Genomic DNA, 26,329 nt, shown 5'->3' with positions numbered 1-26,329 from the left:
GCCTTCAGGGAGTCATAATTGTTTTGCAACAGTAATATCAAAGATCACTGATCATAGGGAATTCCCTGGAGGTCCAGCAGTTAAGGCTCTGCTCTTTCACTGCCAAGGGCCTGAGTTCAGTCCCCAGTCAGGGAACAAAGATCCCACAAGCCATGTGGTGCAGCCAAAAACAAAAAGAGGACAAGGATCACTGATCATGAATCACCATAATAAATAAAATAATCATGAAAAAGTTTGCAATATTGTGAAAATTACTAAAATGTGACACTGAGATGTGAAGTGAGCATATGCTATTGAAAAAAATAATGCCAATAGACTTTTCAGCTCAGGGTTGCCGCAAACTTTCAACTTGTAAAAAATGTCATAAATGAAAAGGACAATAAAGTGAACCTCAATAAAACAAGCTATACCCATAATTCAAAAAGATATACATATACACCCACTGCAGCATTATTTGCAATAGTCAAGATATGGAACCAAGCTAAATGACCCATCACCCATCAATGAATGAGTGGATAAAGAAAATGTGGTATATATACACATGGAATACTACAGGACCATAAAAGAATAAAATCTTGCTATTTGTGACAACATTGATGGGCTTTGAGGGCATTATGTTAAGTGAACTAAGTTAGAGAAACAAAAATACCATATGATTGATTGTACTTATATGTGAACTACTAGAAGAAAAAAAAGCTCATAGACACAGAAAACAGACTGGTAATTGCCAGAGGTGGGAAGATGGACAAAATGGACTAACAAGGTCAAAAGATATGAACTTTCACTTATAAATTAAATAAGTAATGGAGATGTAACATGCATCATGGTAACTATAATTAGTAATACTGTACTGTATATTTGAAAGTTGCTGAGAGAGTAATTTGTAAATATTCTCATAACAAGAAAAAATTGTTACTCAGCCATTAAAAAGAATTCATTTGAACCAGTCCTAATGAGATGGATGAAGCTGGAGCCCATTATACAGAGTGAAGTAAGCCAGAAAGATAAAGAACATTACAGCATACTAACACATATATATGGAATTTAGAAAGGTGATAACGATAACCCTATATGCAAAACAGAAAAAGAGACACAGAAATACAGAACAGACTTTTGAACTTTGTGGGAGAATGTGAGGGTGGGATATTTCAAAAGAACAGCATGTATACTATCTATGGTGAAACAGATCACCAGCCCAGGTGGGATGCATGAGACAAGTGCTCCGGCCTGGTGCACTGGGAAGACCCAGAGGAATCGGGTGGAGAGGGAGGTGGGAGGGGGGATCGGGATTGGGAATACATGTAAATCCATGGCTGATTCATATCAATGTATGACAAAACCCACTGGAAAAAAAATAATAATAATAAAAAAAAAATTAAAAAAAACAAGAAAAAATTGGAACTATATGGGAACAGAATGTTAACTAGAATTACTATGGTAATAATTTTCCAATATATATGAATATAGAATCATTATATTGTACACCTGAAACTAATATAGTGTTATATGTCAATTAGACCTTAATTTAAAAAAATAAATTAAAAAGCAAAGTGCTAGAGAGAATAATGATTAAGATCATAGCTTTCAGTACTGATTATCACTTGCTGCTACCTAAATAATCTAAGGTAGACAAGTTATCTTCCCCAAGTCAGTCTGCTTAACAGTAAAACAGGAGTGAAAACATCTGCCTTACTGGATTGTTCAAGCCCTAAATAAAATAATCATGTGAAAGTGAAAGGAAAGTGGAGTGGCTCAGTCATGTCTGACTCTTTGCAACCCCATGGACAGTAGCCTATCACGCTTCTCCGTCCATGGGATTTTCCAGGCAAGAGTACTGTAGTTGGTTGCCATTTCCTTCTCCAGGGGATCTTACCAACCCAGGGATCAAACCTGGGTCTCCCGCATTGTAGACAGATGCTTTACCATCTGAGCCACCAGGGAAGTCAATCATGTAAAGCTGTTATTAAAGAATCTCACACACACTGAGAGCTTAATCAAATAAGATAAAAAATAAAGCCAAGCCAAATCTGGAAAAAAAGAATAATTTGTATGTTTTATTACAATAGCCTGTATCTATTTTTCTTTCTTCCTCCATACTTTTAGGATTCCTGGGTGGCTCAGACAGTAAAGAGTCTGCCTGCAATGTGGGAGACCCAAGTTTGTTTGATCCCTGGGTCGGGAAGTTCTCATGGAGAAGGAAATGGCAACCAACTCCTACTGGAGTTGCCTGAAAAATCACACAGATGGAGGAGCCTGGTGGGTTATAGTCCATAGGGTCGCAAAGAGTCAGACACGACTGAGTGACTTCACTACCCCCATACTTTTATCTTTTTTCAATATCCTTGCAACGTTTCCCTTTCTTGTATAGTTTAGGTTCTGAGAGGAAACCTTAGAGTCAGAAATTAGGAAAGGAAAGGAACATGATCACTTTTCATTTTAAAAAGGGAGCAAACTTGATTTTGCCCTGCTGCAACTCATGTATCAAAATCTGAGTGCTGATTTCCCATTAGAGACAAAATAATGAAATTCAGTAAGAACTATCCGAAAAGTACTTTTGATAGAATGGGGGTGAGAAGTGCAGCAATTGGATGTTCCACAAGAATATTGGAAACTTTATAGGAAACATTATATAGTTTTGAAAAAGCAGAGGAAGAAAGGTAATTTGCATTTATTTATCCATTTCAACCCCAGAGTTTGAGTTCTTTTCAAATATATTAGAGTTCTTTAGAATGTAAGACTGTGGGGGTGGGAGAAAATATGTTTATTACCTCATCTAGACTGAAGAGATCTCTATGAATTTTAGAGTTTATGTATAAAGCACCAAACATGCAGATGTAGAGAATGGACATGGGGTCGGGGGGAAGGAAGGTTGGGATAAATTGGAAGAATAGGATTGACACATATAAAATACACTACCATGTGTAAAATAAATAGCTAGAGAGAAGCTGCTGTATACACAGGGAGCTCAACTTGGTGCTCTGTGATGACCTAGAGGGGTAGTGGGGAGTGGGGAGGGAAGCTGAAGACGGAGGGGATATATGTATACATATAGTTTATCCACTTTGTTGTACAACAGAAATTAAAACAACATTGTAAAGCAATTATACTCCAATTAAAAATACAATATAATTGGCATTAAAAATACCAATTTTTAATAAAATTGGAGAAGGGGACGACAGAGCATGAGATAGTTGGATGGCATCACCGACTCAATGGACATGGGTTTGGGTGGACTCCGGGAGCTGGTGATGGGCAGGGAGGCCTGGCACGCTGCGGTTCATGGGGTCGCAAAGAGTCGGACATGACTGAGCTGAATTTGGTATGAATGATTTTCAAATGAATACTTCATAGGTTACCTGGACACAGGACTTAACTCCCTTTCAATAGTTTCATGGATTATATCATCTCCACCAAGAACTTGAGGGTGTACAGTCCTACGGGGAGTGCAGGAGTTTGGAGATTGATGCAGCTCAGTAGTAAGGCCCCCTGAATCAGCAAATAGCAACCCAGTTGCTTTCTGGCTGTGACGGAATCTAGAAATCAAATCAGTTGTGTCTTTCAACTCCGAGAGGCAACAGCTGCTTGGCAAAGACATTACAGAGGGAATTCAAATGTCAGTCAAACTATTTTCTCCAGAGGCAATCGGATCCTTCAGTAGAGAACTTGAGGCGCTATGTTCCTCACGCTGACCAACACTTTTCTCCATTTGCTTAGAATTCTATGTTCTGGAGTCTCATTAGTTGACGTGACTGAGTCAAAGGTGGGCATGACTTAGCTCCTCCTCTCAAAAGATGTTGGACTGTGCTTTTTATTTACTGACAAAGTGAATAATAGTGCTGCACATGTGTGAGCCGTCATGGGGGGAGAGACCAGCATGGTACAGAGGGCCAGGTAGGCAATATAAGCCTTAGGAGGTGAGTAGGATGTGTGCTTATCGATAAACCCCTTATCAGTTTATAAAGCTCTTATTCTTATTTTATACCACCTTTAAGCTCCCTTCCACTACCACCTCCAAAAGGTAAAGCAAGAATGCCTAAGAAAGTGATCAGTGCCCTGATAATGAGTATGTAGAGAGAATTCAAACCTTCTAATAGTGATGGGAGTTATGGCAGACTTCGACCAAACTGGAAGAAAATTGCTTTTACAAACCTAATGTCTCTTTATCATCCTCAAGACTCTGTAGTTGAAGCAGGTACTTTCTCCCCACATTACAGATGCAGAAATTAAAGTTCAGAGAAATTAAATAGCATAGTCAAGGTCACGGACTAGGAAGGAGAGCAAGACATATATGTAACTCTTCTAACTCGTGGTTCTGATTTCCCCAATATTTCAGTGTCCCTACAGAGGTAAGGCTTCCCTGGTTGCTCAGCTTGTAAAGAATCCGTCTGCAATGCAGGAGACCCCAGTTTGATTCCTGGGTCAGGAAGATCTGCTAGAGAAGGAATAGGCTACTTATTCCATTGTTTTGGGGTTTCCCTGATAGCTCAGCTGGTAAAGAATCTGCCTGCAATGCGGGAGACCTGGGTTTGATCCCTGGGTTGAGAAGATCCCCTAGAGAAGGGAATGGCCACCCACTCAATTATTCTTGCCTGGAAATTTCATGGACTACAGTCCATGGGTCCCAAAGAGTTGGATAGACTGAGTGACTTTCACTTTCACTTTCACTTTCAAAGAGGTAAGGAAAATCAGATAGGTGGAACCTGTGAAAGCAAGAGCAAGCACAGGAATGAGAAGACAATTTTTCATTTATTTATTTATTTTATCCCAACTTTCTTCATTCATCCCAGGTGCTGGAAAATACCTCAGCATGAGAAGTGACAACCAAAGCATTTGGGGGGATCCCCCTAAGGACTTCATCCTTCTGGGTGTTTCTGACAGGCCATGGCTGGAACTCCCTCTCTTTGTGGTCCTCCTAGTGTCCTATGTGCTGGCCATGTGGGGGAACGTTTCCATCATCTTGGTGTCCCGCCTGGATCCCCAGCTCCACAGCCCCATGTACATCTTCCTTAGCCACCTCTCCTTCCTGGACCTCTGCTATACCACCACCACTGTTCCTCAGATGCTGGTCAACATGGGCAGCTCCAGCAAGACCATCAGCTACAACGGATGCACAGTACAGTATGCGATTTTCCACTGGTTGGGATGCACCGAGTGCATCGTTTTGGCGGCCATGGCCCTGGACCGCTACGTGGCCATTTGCGAGCCCCTCCGATATACCATTATCATGCACCGCCCTCTCTGCCAGCAGCTCGTGGCTGTGGCCTGGCTCAGTGGCTTTGGCAACTCCCTCGTTCAAGTGGTCCTGACAGTGCAGTTGCCTTTCTGTGGGCGACAGGTGCTAAACAACTTCTTCTGTGAAGTGCCAGCCATGATCAAGCTATCATGTACTGACACAGCTGTGAATGGCACCACGCTGGCGGTGCTGGTGGCCTTCTTTGTGCTGGTCCCCCTGGCTCTCATCCTTCTCTCCTATGGCTTCATTGCCCGTGCAGTGCTCAGAATCCAGTCCTCCAAGGGTCGGCACAAAGCCTTTGGGACCTGTTCTTCCCACCTGGTGGTGGTCTCCCTCTTCTACCTACCTGCCATCTACATGTACCTGCAACCTCCTTCCCGCTACTCCCAAGAGCAGGGCAAATTTATCTCCCTCTTCTATTCCATAATCACCCCCACCCTCAATCCCTTCATCTATACCCTGAGGAACAAGGATGTGAAGGGTGCTCTGAGAAGACTTCTGGCAAGGATCTGGAGGTTCTGCATAAGGTAAAGACCTGAGACGTGGTAGTTTCCATTGGTTAGAGAAAACGAGGCAGGTGTATTGTGTGCTCAGAGCACTTTTCATTAAGGAGTCAATAACGAAACAGTGTACTTGTTTTTGAGAGAGCCCCAAATTCCCTACCCAAAGTATCTCACTTCCTGTGTTCTCACAGTATCTAAAGTCCCACCTTTCCCAAGGATCTTTAATTCTAAGAGGCCATAATTAGGAATAGTTTAAACAGAATTGATGAAAAGACGCTTGCTCCTTGGAAGAAAAGCTATGACCAACCGAGACAGCATGTTAAAAAGCAGAGACATTACTTTGCCAAGGTCCATCTAGTCAAGGCTATGGTTTTTCCAGTAGTCATGTATGGATGTGAGAGTTGGACCATAAAGAAAGCTGAGCACTGAAGAATTGATGCTTTTGAACTGTGGTGTTGCAGAAGACTTAAGAGTCCTAGGGTCTGCAAGGAGATCCAACCAGTCCATCCTAAAGGAAATCAGTCCTGAATATTCATTGGAAGGACTGATGTTGAAGCTGAAATTCCAATATTTTGGCCATCTGATGCAAAGAACTGACTCATTTGAAAAGACCCTGATGCTGGGAAAGATTGAAGGCAGGAGAAGAAGGGGGCAATAGAGGATGAGATGGTTGGATGGCATCACTGACTCAGTGGACATGAGTTTGAGTAAACTCCAGGAGTTGGTGATGGACAGGGAGGCCTGGCATGCTGCGTCCATGGGGTCACAAAGAGTCAGACATGACTGAGCAACTGAAATGAACTGAACTGATGTCCAGTAAGTATTTGTTGAATTATTTAGCTTCTAATTTCCTGATCTTTTCCCCTTCTCATGTTCCTGTTTTTCTTCTGCTTCTCCCATTTGTCTCTTTCTAAACTTTCTTCCTTTTCCCACTACTTCTAAGCATAAATAAGGTGAAACTAAGCCAATCTTATACTACTTTAATTTATGCTCTTCTCCATATATTTAAATCTCCATAAATTATATGTGCCTTTGAAAAAATTCAAAAACTGAAGTAGATTGCTTTCTTATTCCTGTTTTAGATGGTGCTTTTTTCGAGTTTAAGTTTTTTTCTATAGAAAGTTTTTCCACCATTGACTGAGAATTGGTACAAGCATATGTATTGTGAGTATATAAGACTCTGTATTGGTTCTATGAGTACAAAAAAAAAATGGCATAATCTCTTATCCAAAAAAGGGAATGCACTCTAATTGAGAACACAGGGTATAAATACAATCATAATTAATGACAATAAAAATTTTAAATAACAAGTTCAAGTTTATTGCAGTAGCTAATATTTGTAGAAGACTTCCAAGATGTAAGTACTAAATTAAGTGCATTTACACAGACCATCTTGTTTAATCTGCAAATAACTTTATAATATAATCACCCTTATGATTCTTCATTGTCATAAAATAAATTGATTATTAGAGAGGTTGCAATAGCTTGGCCAAGGTCCTTCCAGTAAATGAGAGAACTGAGACCAGAACTAAACCAGAACTGTGTGGGCCACTTCTGTTAGTCGTAGAGCAGATAATAATGTTAGAACTTGTCATTATAAAGCTCTAATGTTAGAACTTTATATTTGTATTTTGTTTTTTCCTGTTCTAGATTTATTTAAATTTAATTCATTCATTTATCCCCCTGCCATGCATATGCCAAATAAGCAAGCATAAGAAGTAATGTATAATAGTACTAATATAAATAATGTATAAAAACTAGGAAAAAGCAAAATTGAAGAAGTCCTTCTACAGTAAGGACAAAAAAAGGAATACGAATCACAAAGCTAAAGCATTTGATTTAAGAGGAGTGAAAAAGTGAAAAAATCATGACTATTCCTGGTACCAAGACGACAAAGGATTTTTCCCCCAGGGCAACCATATAGCAGCCACTGGGTAATAGTGAACATACATAATGATGCATGAGAGCTTACTCTTCTCATTTTTCCTAATGACACAGATCCAATTCAACAAAGCAATGTGACATGGAAGAAAGTCAATCCACACATATAGCTATGAAATGAACTGACGTAATTCTAGAACACATTGAGAGTATTAAGTTTCTCAAAAGAGATGCTAGATTAAAGATGATCTCAAGGTCTTTTCTATCTTGCAATGAGAGATGGAGACTAATTTTCTTTTTAAATGAGGACTGACATTAGTGACTTGTTTGACCATTTGAATGAACTTATGGTTGCTGAGGGAAAGGTAAGGGGGGAAGGATAATTAGGGAGTTTGGGATGGACATGTACACACTGCTATATTTAAAATGGATAACCAACAAAGACATAATGTATAGCACAGAGAACTCTGCTCAACGTTATGTGGCAGCCTGGATGGGAGGCGAGTTTGGGGCAGAATGGATACGTGTATATGTTTGGCTAAGTCCCTTCCTTGTTCAGGCCTGAAACTATCACAACATTGTTAACTGACTATACACAATACAAAATAAAGCTTTTTCTAAATAAATAAATAAAGATAGGATTGTAAGAAAAACCTGGCAGCTTCCAGATAATAATACTCTTTCTGGGTCCCTAAAATCCCTAGGTAAGAAGTCCAGCTACCCTAAGACAGCCTTGCTAGGGAGACTGAAGGTAAATCCTACTATACAAAACTAACGAGGCTTCCAGCCAGCTGTGCTACACCTGAGCGGAACCACCCTAGACCTGCCCACTAGTTAAAGACCATCCAGTGACCTTCATAGACATAACATGGAGCAGACGAGTCTCCCTCCCAGCTGAGCTCTGCTCAAATTCCTAACCCATAAAATGGTGAGATAAAGAAGCCTGGTGGGCTACAGTCCATAGGATTGCAAAGAGCTGGACAGAACAGAAGTGACTTAGCAATAAAATAGTTATTATTCTAAGCCACTAAATTTTACTCTGGGTGGGACAGCAGAGGGCCGTGTCAGGCAGCCATCGATAACTAGAATACCAGGGACCCCTAGACTATTCAATATTAGTTATATAAAGCCACAGATAAACATGGTGAATTTTCCAGAAGCATCAATGTTATGCAACATTTTAGGGGAAAATATTTAAATAATTCAACTAAGAAGTAAATTAAAACATGCTTATATTACAATCAACTGACATGTTAGATATAAAAATATAGGTAAATTTTTATAATGAAACACAAGACTCTAAATATTTTATATGCTCTTGGTTCTCTGCTTTGTTTTACAGTAAACTTCTTGAAATTCACTTTCCTCTGCCTTTGTAACTACTTTGTAGAAAAATGAGGAAGACTTATGAAAAGGAAATGATAGAATGTGTGTGCTGTTCATGTACTCTTTCAAAAATATCATTTTCCCAAGAAAGATTTGGAAATATATTGGTTTGTACTGTGAATATAGAGAGACTCTTTAAGAGGTTCTTGGATGTAGTTGTTATATGTTGCCAATTAAGAGCAAAGCCATGGTCTTCAATGGTCACATCTTGGACACTTTACTCAAAATGACTCAATATCTAACCTGGTGTCTCAAAGTGTCTATCCTGAGTAGACACCCTCGTCAAGTGAACAAAAAAGTCAGCAGAATATCAAAATCTTCCTCAAGAAAGCTTGGTAATATATATTCTAAAATTTCACTGCCACCTATAGAGGGTCAGCCTTTGATTAATAAAGGTTTTTCACACACTAAATATGGGGTTTGCAAAATATTCAGGTAGTTGTTAGCCATATTGTCTTGCAGAATCGTTAATTATTGGGTTTTGTATAGAAAAAAGAATGACTAACTCTAGGGTTTCCATGACACATTTCTTTTTTATTTTTGTTTATTTTTATTGGATTATAATTGATTTACAATATTGTGCTAGTTTCTGCCGCACAGCTCAGTGAATCATTTTTAGACTGTTTCGCATATAGGCCATTACGTAGTTTTGAGTAGTTCCCTGTACTATCCAGTAGGTATATCTATTTCATACAGTAGTCTGTGTATGTCAATCCCAATCTCCCTATTTATTCCTTGTTCCGTGACCCTCTAGTAACCATAAAATTATTTTCTACATCTGTAACTCTCTGTTTTGTAAATAAGTTCATTTGTATCATTTTTTAGATTCCAGATATAAGTGATATCATATGCTATGGGTCCTTCTCTGATTTACTTCACTGGCTATGATGACCTCTAGGTCCATCCATGTTGCTACAAACAGCATTACTTATATTTTGTGGCTGAGTGATATTCCATTGTATTATATATATGTACCACATCCTATTTTATCCATCCCTTGGTCAATGAACTTTTCAGTTACTTTCATGTCCTGACTTGTAAATAGTGCTCCAGTGAACACTGGAGTGCATGTATCTTTTTTAATTATGGTTTTGTTGTTGTTGTGTTCAGTTGCTAAGTTGTGTCTGACTCTGTGACGCTATGGACCGCAACATGCCAGGCTTCGCTGTCCTTCACTGTCTCCTGGACAAACTCATGTCCATTCAGTCTATGATGCCATTCAGTCATCTCATCCTCTGTCACCCCCTTCTCCTGCCCTCAATCTTTCCCAGCATCAGAATTTTTCCCAATGAATTGGTTCTTCACATCAGTTGGCCAAAGTATTGGAGCTTCAGCTTCAGCATCAGTTCTTCCAATGGATATTCAGGATTGATTGCCTTTAGGATTGACTAATTTGATCTCCTTGCAGTGCAAGAGGCTCTCAAGTGTCTTCTCCAGCACCACAATTAAAAGGCATCAATTCTTTGGTACTCAGCCTTCTTTATGGTCTGGCTCTCACATCATACTGGACTACTGTAAAAACCATAGCTTTGACTACATGAATCTTTGTTGGCAAAGTGATGTCTCTACTTTCTAATATGCTATCTATGTTTGTCATAGCTTTTCTTCCAAGGAGCAAGCATATTTTAATTTCATGTCTGCAGTTGCCTTCTGCAGTGATTTGGGGGCCCAAGAAAACAAAGTCTGCTGCTATTTCCATTGTTTCCCCATCTATTTGCCATGAAGTGATGGGACCAGATGCCATGATCTTAGTTTTTTGAATGTTGAGTTTTAAGCCAGCTTATGTGTGTCACTTATCTCTGACATTAATCATTTAGCAGACCCAAAGGTCTAATCAGGTCACTCTTAGTCCATGAAGATAAAATAAATAAAATTAAATGTTTTAATTCTTTATTCCTCTAAAGAATTACAACAATCTTCCAATGTTTCCCCCATTAGCAATTATCAGATGTTTTAAAAATCATATAAGTTAAGCACACAAATTTGACTTTTTCAAGTGCTTTCACTTTTTAAATGCCTTTGGAACTCAATATATTCCAGGAAAAATCCAAGTTTATAATAAAACATATGCTTATCCTTGTCCTTTCTCTTAGTTTCATCTCCTATGATGCCTCTCCATCCATCAGACACTAGTTCTTCCTCTGCTCATCCTTGTCTCCTGTATCCACATTTCAGTTGTAAAGACTGATTCAAGACATAAGAGTCTAATGCAGCATCCTTTTTCCAGCTGATGAGAAAACTATATTTTCATTCTACATAAATTCCAGCCAAATTCTCCAGCATAAGGATAACCATTTTATGTTATATCACATAAACATGTAAATCTTATTACTCTCATTTTATTCTCAGGGTGGAGGTACAGTTAAGTCATCACAGTGTTTCTCTATGTGCTTATTTTACTGAAAATGACAGGTCTGGCATTTTATAATACAATTATGCAGCATGGTTTATATTAATATTTTCAAGTTCATCACACTTGGCCATCTCGAGAGCATAGTAACAACCAATGACATTGAGAGATGTTGAGAATAGACATTACTTTTGGCACATCCTGACAATTTTTTTTTTCATTCCCCTTCACCTCAAGGATATCTGTTCACTATATTGCTGAGCTCAGGTTTGGCTGCTTGCTGCTCAAAAGTCATGAAAGAGGTCAGGTTGTTGGAAGTGAAAAATTGCTTTGTTTCAGAGACTGGCAACAGGTTGGAGGTGGAGGAAGTGGATGCCTGTCCTAAGGCCAACTCCCCTGGCAGAAACAGCACAGTCAGCTCTGGCAGTCATCTTGAAATTGGTCATTGGTAGTCCAACCAGCATCATCTTAATTGTTTTTGCTTGTTTATTTGCTTTAACTTTTTACTTTATATTGGGATATAGCTGATTAACAAACAATGCTGTGACTGTTTCGGGTGAACAGTGAAGGGACTCAGCCACACATATGCATGTATCCATTCTTCCACAAACTCCCCTGCCTTCCAGGCTGCCACATAACATGGAGCAGAGTTCCATGTACTATACAGTAGGTCCTTGTTGGTTACCCATTTTAAGTACAGCAGTGTGTACATGTCTATCTCAAACTCCCTAACTGTCCCTTCCCCCCTTATCTTGATTATTTTAAGTACAGTTGATCTTTGGTTTCAGGGTCAGTTTGTTCCCATTTCCTTGAGGCCAGTTATCAGAATTGCGGCAGGTTTTGTCACCACTACAGTCTGGTCATTATGTAATAACTTGTCCACAGGGTAGATGTTTCAATATCTATAAAACAGCTCACAGGACATGACTCAGAATATTATCTATAGCCTCTGAGAAGGAGCTAAAGGTCCTTGACTATGCTTAATGACTAAACTATTATTATTTAGTCTCCTTTGTCTGTTTTCCTTTGTTTCTGTATGTTCTCATTTCTCTGATTAACCTTATTATTTGCCTAACGTTTTTCCACAGAGAAAGGCAAGCTGAGAACATGGTGGAGGTAGGGGCAAGGACCCTAGGGTCTTGCTGTTTCAACTATATAATGTGTGAAACACACACCACGAAAATTAGAATCATGGTCTTACCCCAAGTATATTGAGATTTATCATTTTCTTCCTTTGAACATCAATATCATCTATTTTAGGAAATCTTCCTTGATGAACTAAAAGAGACACACCAAAAATTCTCCTAGTCCCATTTCCTCATCCCCAACTCCTGAAACCTCCCTTGGTCATCTCTTGGCACACATACTCAATTCTCATGTTCACTTATTTTTATTCACACTGCATCCTAGATAGGACTGTGCTGGCTATAAAGCTATTGCCTCTCAATGTCAAGTTGACTCCTCTGCATTCCTCTTTGCAGAACTGGGACTCTGAGTAAAAGGCTTCTTACTGGTTGGCTGCTTCCTGTAAACTCTTCCAGTTAGAAGCATGGTAGTCAGGCTAAAGGAGACAGAATGACTATTTCATCCTGCTTTCTTATATGTCTCAAATTCATCTCAGCAACACTGCTTTACCTCAGCTTCAGCAGCTTATTCCAGAGGCAGCAGCTGACTCCGGTATGCAATAGTTGAAGAACCAGACCTTCATATCCCTCTGGAACACCAACATCAACCCAGCAGCTTTCCTTTCTCAGAGGCTGAGATTCAACCCCATGGGACCCTCCTCCAAAGATCCAATAAATCCAACTTACCTGCTGACTGAAGTTGCTTCCCCCATGAAACTTTTGTTTTTTTCTCTCTTGTCAAGTGGACAATCCCTAATCTAACCATTCCTCATGTTCAATTTCCTCTGTTAAAACAACTGGTCTGGTTTCTATCATGACTGTACTCAAAGAGGGCAAAGACAATACAGAGAGTGCATAGGATCAGTGTAGAAAAAAGTGAAACCAATATTAGTGGAGTATAGACTTCATAATATGTCAAGGTTGGACATAGAAGCAAGTCAGCAGAGTAACTAAAAATGCATCCTTATTAATGCATTTCAGATCATTGCCTGAATATCCATGAATAGAATTCATTGTCATCCTCTCTCACACTCAGTGTCAGCCATGCCATGGGGGAATGTCACCCCCCCACTGTGTCCACCAGGAAAGGCAGTAGTTTGAAGCAGTCTCTCCACCTGGAAAAGTATTGCAGTGAATAGTTTACTACATAACATCCATTTTTTTAAGGATAAAAATCTAAGTTTTAAAAAATCCTCTATGATGAGAGAAAATGTCAAAGGACTAAATCTTCAGGAAAAACATGTAGCAAAATAACCCTCTGAGATATACTTCTTTTATGCTTAAAGCCAACAGTTTTATTGAGGTGTTACTTCATATCACACAATTCATTCATTTATAATGCACAATTCAATATGCCACCTAAAGCACAAGCTACAAAATTTTAAAAACAAACAAGTGAAACTGAAAATGTTCTGCACAGCAAAAGAAACCATCAGTGAAATGAAAAGACAACCTAAGGAATAGGAGAAAATATTTGCAAACAATATATCTAACACAGGGTTGATATTCAAAACATATAAAGAACTTGTACAACTTAATAAAAAAAAAAAAAACAAATAACCCAATTAAAAATTGGCAAGAACTTGAGTAGAGTATATGAAAGGCCAAAATGTACATGAAAAGATACTCGACATCACTAGTCATTAAGTGAAGTGAAGTCACTCAGTAATGTCCGACTCTTTGCGACCCCATCAACATCATGCTCCTTCATCCATGGGATATTCTAGGCAAGAGTACTGGAGTGGGTTGCCATTTCCTTCTCCAGGAATCTTCCCTGACCCAGGGATCAAACCCAGGTCTCCCACATTGTAGACAGACACTTTACCGTCTGAGCCACCAGGGAAGTCCTCACTAGTCATTAGGGAAATGCAAATCAAAGTCACAGTAAGCTATCACTTCACACCTGTTACAATAGCCATCATCAAAAGACAAGGGCTAAAGACTGGCATGAATGTGGAGAAAAGGGAAGATTTGTGAACTATTGGTGTAATAGTAAATTTTTTAGCCACTACTGAGGTTCTTCAAAAATATAAAAATAAAACTACCATATGATCCAGAAACTCCACTTCTGGGATAGGAATATATCCAAGAAATGAAAGCACTAACTCAAAAACATATTTGCAGTTATGTTTATAGCAGCGTTAGTTACAATAGCTATGACTCCAAAACAGTCTAAGGGTCTATCAATGGAAAAATGGATAAAGAAGTTGTGACATAAATGTAAGTATAGATAGAGATAATGAAATTATTCAGCCATAAATAATGAGAAAGTCCTGCCAATTGTGATCTGGATGGACCTTGAAGGCATTATGCTAAGTGAAATATATCAGACCAAAAAAGACAAACATTATATCTAATCTTATTTATATGTAGAATCGAAATAAAAATAAAACCTCATAGAAAAAAGAGGTAAGACTTGTGTCTGGTGAGGAAGAAGGAGGTGAGAGAGGGAACTGGAGAATGGGGGCCAAAAGATACCAGGTTCCAGTTATAAGATAACTAAGTAATAAGAATGCAGTGTACAGTGGGATGACTTGAGAGAATAGCATTGAAACATGTATATTACCATATGTGAACTAGATCACCAATCCAGGTTCAATGCATGAGACAGGGTGCTCAGGGCTGGTGCACTGGGATGACCCTGAGGGATGGGGTGGGGAGGGGGTTTCAGGATGGGGAACACATGTACACCCATGGCTGATTCATGTCAATGTATGGCAAAAACCACTACAATATTGTAGAGTAATTAGCCTCTAATTAAAATAAATTTAAAAAAAAAGAATGCAACGTACAACATGATGACTATAGCTAACATGGCTGTATGCTATATAGGAAAGTTGCTAATAAAGTAGACCTAAGAGTTTTCAACACAGTGATTTTTATTCCTTCTTCTTCCTTCTTTTTTATTGTTTCTATATGAGAAGACGGATGTTATTGTGCCAGGAGCCAGCACACGAGATCCCACCCATGACAAGGTCGTGAGGAGAAGACCTGACAAGCAAGGCAGATCAGGACTTCCGGGATTTCGAAAAGCTGCCCCGGCGCTCACCTTAAAGATGATCTCTGTCTTTCTAATGCTTGTTATATTAGACTACTCCCTAATTTCTGTGACACGGGTAGAAGGCCTTCCCCGATCTCTTTCCAAACAGAATCAATTTAGAACTTTAATTAATGTGTCCGCCGGAGGGTGGTATCCTATAAGATTATCCAGGATGAAAGGAGTGTTTCAATTTAGACCCCTTTGCTGACATTCTAGCCTGCTTGGCAAATGCGTACTAATGCACATGACTGCTCACGACACCTTAATCATAAGAACCTGATCACACAAAGGGCCCTAATAGGCACAGAGCCCTTCGGGGGTGAGGAAGTCCTATTAGAGAACACAAAAATATTATTCTAAAAGTGGTTAGAGTTAAAGATTTAGAAAAATAAGAGTTTAGAATTGTTAATTTTAACCAGGAATGCTAAACAGGGGCTGCCTCACTGGAGCTGCAGAGTCTTTGTGTGGTAAACCTTTTAGATAAATTTAACTGATAACTTCTGCAAAAGGACTGACCTTTGTGTTCATTAAAGAATAGATTACGGAAAACAGCTTTGCGTTCACCTAGGTCATAAAATGTCAATAGGCCCCAAGGCCAGAAGATAATGTACAAGACTCTCACAAAGAAGTATGCAGAAAACACCCTGGTTTCGTGAAGGATGAGCCGATGTAACATTAAACTATCTTCCCCTTAAAAATGTACTAACTTAGAATATAAAAGCTACTGTAAAAAAAATAAAGATTTGCCAGACTCTGCTGCAAATCCCCAGTCTGGTCTCTCTCTCTCTCTCTCTTTCTCTCGCCGACGCCGTTCATCCTGAGGGTACCCCTGGATCCTGCCGAGGCTGGACCCCGGCATTATTCAATCTATTGTGGTAATCATTTCACACATATATAAATCAAACCATCAAGCTGTACACCTTGAACATGTATAGTGAAGTATGTCAACTATTTTCAATAAAACTGAAAAAATGGAAAATTCAATGACTTTTAGTATATTCACAGATTTGTAAACTCATCACAATTTTAGATTTCTTTACTTCAGAGAATGCTCACTCCCCTTAGTCATCACACTGCTAAAAGTTCATTCCACCACACCCCTAGTCCTAGGCAACCATCTACTTGCTGTCTCTATAGATTTGCCTATTTAGAACATTCCTCTGAAATATTTGAGATGCATTTTTTCTTCCCAGTGATTCCTGGTACCCTAGAGCTTCCCCACTGAGGTTGAAGCATCTGCTGTTTCAGTGGTGTAAAGAAACCATTCTTAACCTTGACATTTATCTTTAAAAACCTAAAGGAAAACAACCCTGCAAATTCATTGGAAGGACTGATGATGAAGCTGAAGCTCCAATACTTTGGCCACATGATTCAAAGAGCTGACTCACTGGAAAAGACCCTGATGCTGGACAAGATCGAAGGCAAAAGGAGAAGAAGGTGGCAGAGGATGAGATAGTTAGATAGCATCACCGACTCAATGGACATGAATTTGAGCAAACTGTGGGAGAGAGTGAAGGACAGGGAAGCTTGGAATGCTGCAGGCCATGGGGTCAAAGAGTCACACACGACTTAGTGACTGAACAGCAAAATTCAGTTTCTCAACAAAGTTTCCTGGAAATTGTTCTAGCCTTTCCATATGGAATAATTTTGGTACTCTTGTCAAAAATAACTTGACCCTATATGTGTAGCTTTATTTCTACATTCAATATTTTATTTCATTGGTTTATATAACATAATTTCTATATATATATGGAATAATTACTTGATAATTATGATTAAAACTTTAAGAACCATAGAATCTATGTAAAAGATAAAAAACTAAATGGAAAATGTGGCCATGATTATTTGAGGGTCAGGAATTTAGGCAGCACTCTACTAAATGGTTCTTCACTGACATCTGCATGGTCCCAAAGAATCAGAGTCAGGAGCTCTGGCTTGGTGTGGTGTTCCACAAGAGCAAATAGGAAAAGGATACACATTCAAACTTTTCCAATTTAAGACTACAGAAGCAGGGACTTTCTGATTATCCAGTGGCTAATTCTCCATGTTCCCAATGCAGGGGAGTTACTAAGTTACTAAGATCAAACCTGGGTTTGATCCCTGGTCAAGGAATTAGATACCACGTGTTGCAACGAAGAGTTCGCATGCTGCAACTAAAGATTCTGCATGCCACAATGAAGATTAAAGATCCCCATGCAGTCAAATAAATAAATTAATTAAAGTAATATATACTTTTTAAAAAGAAAGGACTACAGAAGCAGAAGACAAAACTCAACAAGAAATGACCATTTTCCATCTTTTCCCCCCATATATAGTCATGCACTCCCTCATTCTCTTCATTACCTGCAAGGTATTTGTCTTTGCCCTCCTTACTTTCTTCTCAGTCTCTCAGTGTAGTTTCCCAACTAAACAACTTCAGCGTGAGAGGAGAATGCAACGTAACCAAGCACTTTGGTGGTTATGTTCTAGGATGTTGGTCTCTCTGTTGGTCAAGGCAAAGTTCACTCCCCAGCCTTCCTGTCTAATCTACCTCCTAACCCACCCTGTGGCCTGACAATTTGGTGCATGAGAAGAGTTTTTCCTAGTACCCCAGACCTACATATTTTTACAGAACCAAATGAAGGAGATGAAAATGGGTAGGCAGCAACCAGAAACAGCTATATTGATAACTTCTCAGTTTTTCCTATAGATATATAAACCCTGGTTTCACAATGGTACCAAAATATGCGTTCACTATTCAGATATGTTTTTATTTCAGGCATTGGCATTTGTATTATGTAAGTCGTTGTTATTAGTAATTACTTGATGTGTAGCCATAACAAAATCTAAGTGGCAAAGGAAAGGTGCAGGCATCCTCTAGTCCAAGGCCACAGTATTAAGGAAGAGGAAATGGAGTGCCTAAGAAATATGGTAATATTCACAGGTGTCTAAATGATAACTAAGTGATAACTGACCTGAGATGGAAACTTAAGAAATACGTTTGTGCTTTTTAGAAACACAGCACTTCCCTTCTAGCATTTTGTGGATTTTGGCTTTTGTAAACTTTTTTGTACCTCATGCTATGAAGTAAGAGAAAGAGAAAACCTACAGATAGATCTTTCCCCCTTGATGTTTTTCAGCCTATCATTTGTCTCTACCATAGGAAAAAAAGAAGCTTCTCATCTGTATAGTTCAGTCAGTAAAGCATCTACCTGCAATGCAGGAAACCTGGGTTCAATTCCTGGGTCGGGAAGATCCCTTGGAGCAGGAAATGGCAACCCACTCCAGTATTCTTGCCTGGAGAATCCCATGGACAGAGGAGCCTGGCAGGTTACAGTCCGTGGGATCACAAGAATTGGACACGACTTAGCGCTATCTTTCTTTCTTAGGAAAAAAAATATGTATATAGTTGGCTTTGCATTTGTCCTTATGTACATACTTAAAACTATGATGGCGACTACTGCAGGAAAACAGAATGGAGTTAGAATGAGAAAGTTTAATGCTTCTTTTTACATAAACTCAATATACATGAGGGGGCTTCCCAGGTGGCACTAGTGGTAAAGAACCCTCCTGCCAATGCAAACGACGTGGTTTCAGTCGCTGGGTCTGGAAGATCCCCTTCTCCCCCCAGGAGAAAGACTTGGTAACCCACTCCAGTATTCTTGCCTGGAGAATCCTACGGACAGAGGAGCCTGGCAGGCTATAGTCCATGGGGTCCCAAGAGTCAGACACAGCTGAAGCAACTTAGCACGCACGCATACAATATACTTGAATTTTCTTCTATAAGGACATATATAATTTATTTTGTGCATGTGTTCAACTACTTTTCACATTTTTCAGTTTCCATATCAAAATTTTTAATTTACACTTATAAACAATTTTTGGTTACAAAAAAAAATACTTGGTTGACCAAAAAGTCATTTGAGTTTTTCCTTAACATCTTACAGAAAACCTAAACAAACTTTTTTGCCACAGTAGCACTTTTCAGCTGACAGAATTTTTAAAAATATTTCGGTCAGTATTGTAAACACAAAGATGACCCACCAGTTGAAGGATACATATAATTTAGAATATACATATATATGTGTGTATATATATATATATGAAATATATATTCATGAAATGAATGAAATATATATTCATGAAGTAAATATGTATATTTATATATACATATGTATATATGTATGTGTGTATGTATGTATGTATGTATATGTGTGTATATATATATACTATATATATATATATATATATGAAATACTTTCTCCTGAATCCCAAAGTCTTTTCTGAGTATCTTTACATTTTTGTCCATGAGGAAGAAATCACTAGATTCTGAATCCAAACACCAGACTAGGGAAAGCATGAGAATGGGACCCAAACTGAGAAGGCTCCAAGGTCAATAGGATTTATTGAGTTTCTGCTTACTGAATGGTTTAAAAACAGTAAAATCTAACTTAGATGAATGGAAAGACAGGGGGAAAGTCCCTTAAGGTGGATACCTATAAATTTTCCATCTCGAATAACTAGAAGCAGATATGGTTAGGTCCCAAGGTGATGGAGAGCTCACCATAGGAGACATTCAGACACAAAGCTGCTTTTCTTCTGGGAAGGGAGTCCCAGTTGCCTCATCAGTCTCAGCAAGCTGAGGCTTCCTGAAATAGGCAGGAAATTTCCACAGCACTAGTACTGTCATCTCTTCATGATTCTGTGCCCAGGATGCTAATAAAGACAGGTCTCTAATTCCAACCCTTCTTCAACGACCATGGTGTCCTGGAGGTAAGTCATTTATACCCTTGCTCAGGCTGTGATAAAACTTGGGCTGAAATACTATAAAACGCACATGAGAAGGGAAAAGGAACATATGTGATGCCTTTGGGAATGGCTATGATTAGGTACATCGAGGGGAAAAGTAAACCTATTCCATGTACAGAGAACAATATGAGCAAATCACACTGGCAAAAATAAAAATAAGAAAACCAGAACTGTCTTATGAAGTATGAGGAAGTGAAGTTCAAACATGATAGGATATTATTGAGCTATGATAAAGAAGGAAATCCTACCATTTGCAACAACAAAGATAGAATATGAGGGCATTATGTTAAATGAAATGTCAAGACAAAAATAGGTAAATACTATATGATATCACACGTGTAGAATCTAGAAAAACTGAACTCACAGAAACAGAGTATAGTGGTGGTTGCCATGGGCTGATGGGTGGAGAGATTAGGGAGATGATGATCAAAAGGTACAAACTTACAGTTAGAAGGTAAATGACATCTTGGAAACTAATTTATAGCACAATTATAGTTAAAAGTATCATATTATGTACTTGTAAGTTACTAAGTCTGTAGATCTTAAATGTCCTCACTAAAACAAAAACAAAAAGTAATTATGTGACACCGCGCCTATTATTGATGCTTTGGTGGTAACCATTTTGCAATATATATCAAACCAACACATTGTACACTTTAAACTTATACAATATCATATGTCAATTAAATCTCAAAGAAAAGAAAGAAGCAACTTCATCTGAAAAAATATTATGCCCAGAGTACTTGAAGGCAGAACAGTTAGTCAAAGGATAAAAGCAAGATTTTTCTTTCTAAAAGACTAATTCACCTGGATTTAACAGTGGTGATCTCAATGAAACCCAATGAGAATGATTACCATTTCTAGTGGGTGGAAGATATCAGCATGCAAATATTTGGGGGAATGCTAATTTTTAATTAATAAAATTCCTTTTCAGAGAAGTTTTAGGTTCACAGCAAAATTGAGGGTAAAAAATTGTCATATACTCACTCCCCCCATACATGAATAATCTCCCCACTATCAACATCCCACACAACAGTGGTACGTTTGCTACAACTGATGAATCCACACTGATAAATCATTATCATCCAAATCCATCGTTTACCTTGAGATTCACTCTTGGTGTACATTCTATAGATTTTGATAAATGTGTAGTGACATATATCCACCATTATAGTATTATACTATAATTTCACTGCCCTAAATATCCAATATGCTCTGTCTGAGAATAATGGTCTTTATTAGAAAATTCTGTCAGTGATTTGTCTATCTTTGCCTGGATTTATAAAGTGAGGAAAACATACAAACCAACATTTTCTGTAATCATTTTGGACATTTTTAATAACAATTACCTTGTGTTATAACCAGAAGTTTATCACAATAGATACAGTTTATTTGTTCTTCACAGCATTATGATTTTGTGTAATGCTTTGTATTCATTTTACATTAAATTATTTTCCAAATAAGTAGTAGAGATAGATGTGAATTCACCAAGGATGAGCCCAGTTCCACTCAAACCAATAGGTTTTAAGACTGATGCTTTTGCATTGCAGTATTCTGACAATTCTCCCCAGATGATCAGCTCTACTGGTCATGCAGAGAATGTGGTCCAGGATGGGTGAATTTCTCAAAACCAAGAAGGGCTAAGGAGAGTTCATGGAGAATGGCAAAAGGGGGGGGCTCCAGACTGCTAGGACATGGCAACTGAGAACCAGAAAGGTGATAAAGTCAATCAACATTTTCCACCTCCTAGGATCTGTTATTGCCCCTCACTCTCTATAATCTCTGCCCCAGTACTTGCCAGCTTTCAGCATCAATGATGTCATTACATAATGGGAATATTTTATGGCAAGTGGATCTACATTTGTTCACTCAAGAGTGCTCTGGAAGAAACATAGGTGCTAGTAAGAACAAAACAAATAAAAGAAGTTTCCACAAATTCTTGGCTCCTCGAGGATTTGTACTAACCATTGTTGGGAAGATTGACATTAATAGCTGGAGCTTTGCTTAGAAGGGTCACAACAGCAGTGAAGTTTCAGAAGTTTACCACTGATAGACTAAACATTGTCTGACTGAAGATTTGCCATTATAGAATAGGATGCTGCAACACAGATAATGGATGATGGTTTCTGAGCTTCGAGTACAAGAACCAGGGTTCCCAGAACAATATAATCCTAGACCTGGAAATATTATATTTCATTTTTTGTAAATTATAGAATTAGAGGCTACAGATAAAGTGAATATATTTCAAATAAACACATAGTAAGTAAGTGTTAGTCGCTCAGTCATGTCCGACTCTTTGAGATCCCAGGGACTGTCACCCACCCAGTTCCTCTGTCCATGGGATTTCCCAGGCCAGAATACTGGAATAGATAGTCATTCCTTTCTCCAGGGGATCTTCCCAACCCAGGGATTGAACCAGGTCTCCTGAATTACAGGCAGATTCTTTACTGTCTGAGCCACTAGGGAAGCCCCAAAATAAATAAACCACAAATAAACACATAGTGGTGAACAAAATAAACTCTCCATGCAGCCATTAAATGATAGCTGAGTACTCCTCTAGAAGATAAAGTAGGATTACCACACAAATCTCATGACACCTAACATTAGAGGCTTCCCCTAACAGAAGTGCAGAGCATTTATCAATAGCATGTTATATTGGAAAAGAGAAACTTGGAGCTACAAGGGAGCAGAGATCATTTAGATGAATATATATATATTGTGAATATATATATATATATATATATATGTATATATATATATAGCTAAGGAGTCAAGGAATATGGAAAACAGAAGGCAGAATTCACTAGAAGGAAACTTAATCTACCTTTGCCACAGCCTTACTGTAGCATGACCCAGAAACTACCTCTTCCCTTCATATATTTCCATAGTTCCATGTTAAGCTAGCACATTCCAGATTCATCTTCCAGCTTCAAGTAGGTTTCTCCTACCGGAATTGATCACAGACTGGAGGGAGATGAGAAAATGAATGAAGCACAAATTCCTCCTTGAAGATAAAGATATTGATACAGAAATGCATCATAAGGATTGTTTTGAAGTAAATGACATCAGTTAGAAAGTAAATAAATGTAGTTACAAATATTGAGCAATAATTAATATTGGCGTTATTACTGAAAAGTATTAACAGATACTGTTATGTCTGCTTTGAAAACCAATGGTCAGAAATGGCATTGTTTTCCTAAGTGTTAAAAAATGGGCAAAAAGAAAAGAAATGGCACTGTTCTAACTGAAGTTACAAAGTGATAAATATTTAGTGACTGTTTTACTTTGAAAGTCCCTTAGAGGGATACTGAAATGAATTAAGTGAAGTTCTTGTCTCAGGGAAGTAAAAATCTCGTAGGCATATATCACAACTTTTTTATTCAAAGGGCTCAAGCTCATTGTATATTTCCCCTAATTGAAAGTTCTATGCATTTTTGGAAGCCTGAGAAAGTAATGTCTGTGAATAATGAGCAGAGAAAGTTGGTATTTACTTGGAGTTTCTGATACGAGAGATTTTGGCATGATATGTCAACATTTAGGACTGCCATTTAGAAGAGAACACAATAGATAATTGTCACATGGGAATGAAAATGGATCCAGTATGAAATTAGATGAATAAAAGTATAAATAGATAGGATGCATTTTTTTAAATTATCAACTATTAATGTAAGAGAACTATAATAGGAGTGCTTGGGTGATACCAACTGAAATTGTCAGCAATCCAAGTATTTAAGATTTAGACCAGGATAGAAATATGAATATATTAAAGTCTTTGATAGCAACCAAGGTAACGTTTTCCCTAGATTCCAAGTAGCTGATGTAAAACTAATCTTCATTTGGCCTCAGAGGTGGCAGGCACCATGATGATACGATCAGAGGGTATCAGAAAGAAGCTGCCTGCACTTGTACAAGGACAGGTTCAGCGTGATGTCAGCTAATGGCAGGGCTGTGGGGAGGTATCAGAAGATGGGAAATAATCAGAGATTATTTCTGCTAGGGAGCAGAGTGAAGAGGGGACCTAGTTATGACTGTTCATCTAATTAATTAAATTTATGCTATGGGAAAGTGAAGGTCCTAAGCAGATGGAAGAGGAGAAGGATGATAGAAGAGATATTTCCCAGAGGACTGTGTGTGAAGTTCAGGACTTGCTGCAGCATCCTAGCATGAGGGAAGCTGGACCTGCGCTGCTAGTAGTGAATAATGAAGAGGGAAATGCCTGGGAGCACTGCCAGTAACACAAGGGAAAGTTTGGGCATGCACTTAGCTTATGTGTTTAGCAGGGAGTGGAAAAGAGGGTGTTCTCAGCTTCATTATTTCTCCTATGCCATGCCTCATATCATTATATTATATCCGACTCAGAAACACTTTATGATTCCCCAAAATATGCACAAAGTCCAGGTGAGACATTGCCCTTCCGTCAATGACCACCTCTTTTGTTGTTACTTTTCTCTTTTATGTTTTTCCGGAGTATAAGAGCATATACATGGATTTTCTATTCTTCCCCACCACCTGTAACTATGACTTCCTTTAGGTTAGGCCCTGAATTGGGTTTTCATGAATTATCAAGGCTAGACAAGTAGAAAGACAGATGAAGAAAGGCAAGTTAGGGACCAGCATCCTGAGGAGGAACCACAAAGCTGGCACCTCAGAGTTTTGGCAGAGGTTACATCCTAAGTGCAGCCCATTAGACCACTCAGTGCTGGTTACAGAGGAAAGACCTGCAATGAAGAGTAGGATGTCCTTACCCTTTTTCTAACCCACCTCCCACAAGCAAAGCCATCAATAAAATCAATTTAGCAGTAGTAATAATGCCTCATACCTGTAGAAATTCTCACACAGGGTCACAGGACACCAGTGGAATTTCCAAAATCATCAGGGTCATATGGGCAGTTTGAAAATGTCCCTGAGTCAATTTTGATACCTATTGCTTAAGTTTTGAGACACATCAGTTCAGTTCAGTCCAGTCGCTCAGTCATGTCTGACTCTTTGTGACCCCATGAATCACAGCCAGGCCTCCCTGTCCATCACCAACTGCCGGAGTTTACCCAAACTCATGTCCATTGAGTTGGTGATGCCATCCAGCCATCTCATCCTCTGTCGTCCCCTTCTCCTCCTGCCCCCAGTCCCTCCCAGCATCAGGGTTTTTTCCAATGAGTCAGCTCTTCGCATGAGGTGGCCAAAGTATTGGAGTTTCAGCTTCAGCATCAGTCTTTCCAATGAATACTCAGGACTGATCTCCTTCAGGATGGACTGGTTGGATCTCCTTGCAGTCCAAGGGACTCTCAAGAGTCTTCTCCAACACCACAGTTCAAAAGCATCAATTTTTTGGTGCTCAGCTTTCTTCACAGTCCAACTCTCACATCCATACATGACCACTGGAAAAACCATAGCCTTGACTAGATGGACCTTTGTTGGCAAAGTAATGTCTCTGCTTTTTAATATGCTATCTAGGTTGATCATAACTTTCCTTCCAAGGAATATGCGTCTTTTAATTTCATGGCTGCAGTCACCATCTGCAGTGATTTTGGAGCCCAAAAAAATAAAGTCTGACACTGTTTCCACTGTCTCCCCATCTATTTGCCATGAAGTGATGGGACCAGATGCCATGATCTTAGTTTTCTGAATGTTGAGCCTTAAGCCAACTTTTTCACTCTCCTCTTTCACTTTCATCAAGAGGCTCTTTAGCTCTCCTTCACTTTCTGCCATGAGGGTGGTGTCATCTGCATAGCTGAGGTTATTGATATTTCTCCCAGCAATCTTGATTCCAGCTTGTGCTTCTTCCAGCCCAGCGTTTCTCATGATGTACTCTGCATATAAGTTAAATAAGCAGGATGACAATAGACAGCCTTGACGTACTCTTTTTCCAATTTAGATCCAGTCTGTTTTTCCATGTCCAGTTCTAACTGTTGCTTCCTGACCTGCATATAGGTTTCTCAAGAGACAGGTCAGGTGGTCTCATATTCCCAGCTCTTTCAGAATTTTCCACAGTTTATTGTGATCCACACAGACACATAGACGTGTATT

General features: G+C 38.9%; 1 protein-coding gene across 1 annotated transcript; it reads left to right on the top strand.

The window, feature by feature from the left end:
* The first annotated feature begins 4,790 nt into the window (after window positions 1–4,790).
* LOC122700940 (olfactory receptor 2B11) lies at window positions 4,791–5,832 on the top strand. The gene has a single exon (XM_043913963.1). The coding sequence runs from the start codon at window positions 4,808–4,810 to the stop codon at window positions 5,762–5,764; it is 957 nt and encodes a 318-aa protein (XP_043769898.1). The 5' UTR covers window positions 4,791–4,807; the 3' UTR covers window positions 5,765–5,832.
* The last annotated feature ends 20,497 nt before the right edge of the window (window positions 5,833–26,329 follow it).

The sequence above is a fragment of the Cervus elaphus genome, chromosome 9 (genome assembly GCF_910594005.1).
Source record: "Cervus elaphus chromosome 9, mCerEla1.1, whole genome shotgun sequence".
Lineage (NCBI taxonomy): Eukaryota > Metazoa > Chordata > Mammalia > Artiodactyla > Cervidae > Cervus > Cervus elaphus.
Note: the sequence above shows the minus strand (reverse complement) of the source record. Positions and strands in the feature narration are given on the sequence as shown.